Source organism: Hippopotamus amphibius, chromosome 12 (genome assembly GCF_030028045.1).
Source record: "Hippopotamus amphibius kiboko isolate mHipAmp2 chromosome 12, mHipAmp2.hap2, whole genome shotgun sequence".
Taxonomy (NCBI): domain Eukaryota; kingdom Metazoa; phylum Chordata; class Mammalia; order Artiodactyla; family Hippopotamidae; genus Hippopotamus; species Hippopotamus amphibius.
In genome coordinates this window covers 88,674,860-88,681,324 of record NC_080197.1, presented here as the reverse complement: position 1 = coordinate 88,681,324, position 6,465 = coordinate 88,674,860, and the positions used below count along the sequence as shown (strand labels likewise).

General features: G+C 39.3%; 1 protein-coding gene across 1 annotated transcript; it reads right to left on the bottom strand.

Moving 5' to 3' along the window:
- Positions 1–295: 295 nt before the first annotated feature.
- On the bottom strand, positions 296–1,225 carry LOC130833529 (olfactory receptor 8S1-like). Its single transcript, XM_057703253.1, has one exon. It carries the CDS (start codon positions 1,223–1,225, stop codon positions 296–298), a length of 930 nt encoding a protein of 309 aa, XP_057559236.1.
- Positions 1,226–6,465: the final 5,240 nt, after the last annotated feature.

The following is a 6,465-nucleotide window of genomic DNA, read 5'->3' as shown; positions in this document are numbered from 1 at the left end:
CAGGACCAGGTCATGAGGTGGCTGACTGTCAGTCCCCAGGGAACTGTGGAGATAGTGCTACTTCACTGGGTGAAGTCAGAGTCAAGAATATTCCAGTGCTCTCACCTGTCCACTGATGTGTGAAGCCTGGTCCTAGGGTTAGTACCAGCCTATGAGCAGTACTGCAAATATCTCTGTGAATGTTAAGATACTTTTCTCAGATCCAATATCAGGAAAATCAGGAAATTCTTATTGTCAACTAACAAAATATCCTGCTATAGTAAACTAACTCTTCATCATCTTCTGTCTTTGGTCACTAACACTGGAGATATTTTCTAAAGGTCCTTCTCATAGCTGCTTTCACTTCATTGTTCTTCAAGCTATAGATGATGGGATTCATTAAGGGGGTGATCACACTGTATTGTACAGAGAAGATCAACTCCAGTGGTGAGCCAGAGGTTGGCATGATATAGCGAAGGAAAGCTGAACCATAAAACAGGAACACTGCAGTGAGATGGGAGGAACAGGTGGAGAAGGCCTTGATTCTATCTGAGGAGGAGCTGATACTCAGGATGGTGGAGACAATGAAAGTGTAGGACAATATGATCAGGAAACAGGTTCCAAGCCCATGCAGGAGACCAGAGGAGAGCAGAACAGTAAGATTGATGGAGACATCAGAGCAGGAAAGGGGAAAGAGAGAGGGCAGCTCACAGCTGTAGTGGGGGATGGACTGATCCCTACAGAAGTCTAAGTCCATAGCTAGAAGGATGTTGATAAATGCATCCAGAAAACCCAAGCTCCAGGAGCCCCACACCAGTCCTTTACAGAGCTGGTTGCTCATCTTCTGGCCATAGAGCAGAGGGTGGCAGATGGCAGCATAGCGGTCATAGGCCATCACTGAGAGAAGGCAGGCTTCAGTGCCCCCCAAGTCAAACACAAAGAAGACTTGCGCTAGGCAGGCCCCCACAGAGATTGTTTTCTTCTGAGACAGGAGAATCTCCAGCATCTTGGGTACTGTGGTGGAAGAGAAGCAAATATCCAGAAAAGAAAGGTGACTGAGGAAGAAGTACATGGGAGTGTGTAGGTGAGAATCAGTCCTGATCACCAGCATCATTGCCAAGTTCCCCAGCAGGGTCAGGAGATAAATTACTAGGAACAGCACAAAGGATAGAGCCTGGACAAAGGCGCTGGCAGACAGTCCAAGAAGAATGAACTCAGTGATGGTGGTGTGGTTTCCCAAAGCCATTTAGAGAACTGTAGTCTACAAATAAAAAGTGGAACAGGGAATGACTTCAGCAAAATGACAGAAAATAGAGCTTCAAGTTCCTTTTCCTCTACAAAAAACAAACAGAAATTTTCAGGACTAACTTTGTTGGTACTCTGGAAAGCAGTCAAAGGTTTACAGCAATCAAGTGAACACTGAATCAAGAAAAAGGAAACTTAAAAATAGTCGGAAAACTTTGTGGCATTTTTATTTGCCCTTCCCTAATCCCATCCCAGGTTCAGGAACTACCTGAAAGACCTATGTAAGGTGCTTTTAGTCTTTCACATGAGATCACTCAGCGTTCAAATGTGGCCCACATTGCTCCAAAACATTATAAGGGAAATGAGAAATCTGCAGCTGCCTGGGGCAAAAGATTATGGTTGAAATATACAGTAGACCATCAACAGACTGGGAAGAAAATCTAGGAAGAGAGTTTCTTTGGAAAATTAAATTAGAGCATTAAAAAGTGGCTGTGTATACTAGGGAATTTAAAAATCCATATGCATGCCCAGCAGCAGTCATGCTCAGAGAAGACCAGGGACGACCTTAAGCTTTCGCCTCTGGCTGATTCCTAGTTTCACTGGAAGCAGGGAGAAGTCTAAGGTAGACTTATTAACAACCTGGGAAAATACTGAATGAGTGCTTCAGCATGGAGTGAATTTGCAAAGACTGGAGGAAGATGGTGTTTTCTAATTTTTACCTTTTGGCATTCAAGAAAATCTCTGGCAAAATAATAATTGAACACAAGCTAAAGGAAAAGAGACTTCATTGAGCACACAAAACATTGAACTGTCTTTGCAAAAATAATTTGGAGAAATCACTAAACAGTAGTTGACTACAACTTTCACATACCAAAAATAGAAAAGAGTAAGAATCTGATTTTCTGAGCTATAACATTATAATATTAAAATGTCCAGTTTTCAACAACAAAAAAATCATGATACATACAAAGAAACATGAACTTAAGGCCCATAAAAGAAAAAATAAGTTGACAGAAACTGTCTATGAGGCACCCAAGACTTTGGACTTACTAGACAAAACTCCCCTCATCCTCATCCTTATTGAGATGTATTTGACAAGGAATATATGTAAGTTTGAGGTATACAACATGTTGGTTTGCTATCTATCTATATATATATCAAAGTGTTTACCACAATATTAGTTAACACCTGCATCACCTCATGCAGTTACCATTTTTTGTGAGTAGTGATAGCATTTAAGATCTATTATCCTAACATTCACGTACACAATACAGTGTTGCTAATTATAATCACCATGCTGTACACTAGATCTTCTTAATTTCTTCATCTTATAACTGGAAGTTTGCACCCTTTGATCCACATCACCCCATTCCCCAACCCCTAAGCCCCTGCCAGCTACCATTCTACTTTATTTTTCTATGAGTTAAACTTTTTTAGAATCCACATATATGTGAGATCATACAGTATTTGTCTTTGTATGAGTCATTTCAACTGGCATACTGCCTTCTAAGTCCAACTATGTTGTCAAACAGGGCAGGATTTCCTTTCTTTGATGGCTGAATAATATTCCATTATATATTTCTTTAACTATTCATCCATCAATAGACACTAAAGTTTGCTGCAATATCTTGGCTATTGTGAAGTATGTTGCAATAAACTTGGGGGAACGGATACCTCTTAAAGATAATGATTTCATTTCTTTCAGACATATATCCAGAAGTTGGATTTCTGGATGACATGGTAGCTCTCTTTTTAAAATTTATTTTATATTATATTTCAGAATAGGTGATTAACAATATTGGGTTAGTTTCAAGTGTACAGCAAAGTGATTCAGTTATACATATACATATATCTATTCTTTTTCACATACTTTTCCCATTTAGCTTATTACAGAATACTGAGCAGCATTCCAGGTACTACACAGTAGGTCCTTATTGGTTACCTATTTTAAACATAGCAGTGTGTATGCGTCAGTCACAAACTCCCAATCTATCCCTCCCCCCACCCTTCCCCCCGCTAACCATAAGTTTGTTCTCTAAGTGTGTGAGTCACTTTCTACTTTGTAAATAAGTTCATTTGTATCATTTTTTTAAAGATTCGATACATAAATGATAACATATGATATTCATCTTTCTCTGTCCGACTTACTTCACTTATTATGATAATCTCCATGTCCATGCTGCAAATAGCATTATTTCATTCTTTTTAAGGCTGAGTAATATTTTACTGTATATTTGTATCACATCTTCTTTATCCATTCTTCTGTTGATGGACATTTAGGTTGCTTCCATGTCTTGGCTATTGTAAACAGTGCTGCAATGAACATTGGAGTGCAGGTATACTTTCAAACCATGTTTTTCTCCAGTTATATGCCCAGGAGTGGGATTGCTGGATCATATGGTAGATCTATTTTTAGTTTCTTAAGGAACCTCCATATTGTTCTCCATAGTGGCTCTACCAATTTACATTCCCACAGTGTAGGAGGGATCCCTTTTCTCCAGCATTTCTTGTTTGTAGATTTTTTGATGATGGTCATTTTGACTGGTGTGAGGTGATATCTCGTAGTTTTGATTTGCATTTATCTAATAATTTGTAATGTTGAGCATCTTTTCATGTGCCTCTTGGCCATCTGTGTGTCTTCTTTGGGGAAATGTCTATTTAGGTCTTTTGCCTGCTGAGACCAGCTCGGTGACTCGAGGTGAGCGACGGGTGCCGCAAGCTTAAAGAAAACACAGACACAGATTTAAGAGAAAGATGGGACTGGGGGTCTCAAGGATCAAGAGCCTCGCTGATTGATCTCATGTTGCTTTTACTGAGTTCTTGGCATAGCCTAAGGGTCTAACACTCCCAGTTTAGTCCCACAAAGAAGGTTATCTTTGAAGTAAACAAACAAAGGCCTCACATGACTGGGGGCAATGATCTTTGTTTGCCTCCTGGGTCCGATTTGAGCAGGGTGTGGATTTGAGCAGGGTGTGGATTTGAGCTAGGCGTGGAGAGCAAAGTAGCCCTGGGGGCAGGAGACTTCTCTCAAAAGGATTAAGGGTCTGTGCCCCACCCCTGTTGGCCCCTCTGAGACTGTGCCTGTCTTAGGTTGTTCCTCCCCTGAGTAATCTTACCTGTCTCTGGCTAACCAGCCATCCTCCGGGGCCAAACAGGGTGATATGAGGTGTGCAAGTGAGAAAGGGGCTCCGCCCCCAGAGAGGGTCAATTTTCTGTTTCCATGGTAGCCTATGCCCCCATGGTCTCCACGCCCAGCACCCTTAGTTCCTCCTCTGCTCAAGCAGGACATCCTGCATCCAGTCGCTTGGCCCACATACTTTAATTACTTTTAGTAACATTTTCAAGGTTGCAGAAAGACTTCTGAATGTTTTTCCACATTTGCCCATTTTTTTAACTGGGTTCTTTGGGGTTTTTTGGATGAGCCACATGAGCTGTTTGTAAATTTTAGAGACTAATCCTTTGTCAGCTGTATCATTTGTAAATATTTTCTCCCATTCTGTGGGTTTTCTTTTCATTTTGTTAATGGTTTCCTTTGCAAAAGGAAAATGCAAAAGCTTTTGAATTTACTTAGGTCCCATTTGTTTATTTTTGTTTTTATTTCCCTTACTCTAGGAGATGGATCAAAAAAGATACTGCTGTGATTTATGCTAAAGAGTGTTCTGCGTATGTTTTCCTCTAAGAGTTTTATAGTATCTGGTCTTACCTTTAGGTCTTTAATCCATTTTGAGTTTATTTTCACGTCTGGTGTTAAAGACTGTTTTAATTTCATTTTTTTACATGTAGCTGTCCAGTTTTCCCAGTTTTAAACAGACTGTCTTTTCTCCATTGTATACTCTTGCCTCCTTTGTTGATTAATTGATCATAGGTGCATGGGTTTACTTATGGGCTTTCTATCTTGTTCCATGGATCTATACTTTTTTTTTTGTGCCATTACCATAATGACTGTAGCTTTGTAGTACAGTCTGAAGTCAGGGAGCCTGATTCCTTCAGCTTCATTTTTCTTTCTCAAGATTGCTTTGGCTCTTCAGTGTCTTTTGTGCCTCCATATAAATTTTACGATTTTTTTTTGTTCTAGTTCTGTGAAAAATGCCATTGGTAATTTGATAGGGATCACAATGAATCTATAGATTGCATTGGGCAGTATAGTCATTTTGATAATATTGATTCTTCCAATCCAAGAACATGATGCATCTTTCCATCTGTTGGTGTCATCTTCGATTTCTTTCATCAACGTCCTATAGTTTTTGGAGTACAGGTCCTTTGTCTCCCATAAGGGTAACACCTGATTTCTCAGCAGAAACTCTGCAAGCCAGAAGGGAGTGGCACGATATATTTCAAGTGATGAAAGGGAAGAACCTACAACCAAGAATACTCTACCCAGCAAGGATCTCATTAAGATTTGACGGAGAAATCAAAAGCTTTACAGACAAGCAACAGCTAAGAGAATTCAGCACCACCAAACCAGCCCTACAACAAATGCTAAAGGAACTTCTCTATGTGGGAAACATAAGAGAAGAGAAGGACCTACAAAAACAAAAACAAAACAATTAAGAAAATGGTACTAGGAACATACATATCGATAATTACCTTGAATGTAAATGGACAAAAATGCACCAACCAAAAGACACAGACTGGCTGAATGGATAAAAAAACAAGACCCTTGTACATGCTGTCTACAAGAGACCCACTTCAGACCTAGGGACACATACAGACAGAAAGTGAGGGGATGGAAAAAGATATTCCATGCAAATGAAAATCAAAAGAAAGCTGGAGTAGCAATAGTCACATCAGATAAAATAGACTTTAAAATAAAAACTGTTACAAGAGACAAGAAAGGACATTACATAAAGATCAAGGGATCCATCCAAGAAGAGGAGATAACAATTATAAATATATATGCACCTAATATAGGAGCACCTCAATACACAAGGCAAATGTTAACAACTATGAAAGAGGAAATGCAAGGCAGAAATAGAGACACAGATGCAGAGAACAAACACATGGACACCAAGTGGGGAAAGTGGGGAGGGTTGGGGGAGCTTGAATTGGGAGATTGGGATAACAAGTTAAAAAAAAACCCAATTAGAATTAATAAATTCAGTAAAATTGCAGGATACAAAATTAATATATAGAAATCTGTTGTATTTCTATATACTAATAGCAAGCTATCAGAAAGAGAAATTAAGAAAACAATTTAACTTACTATTGCATCAAAAAGATTAAAATACCTAGGAATAAATC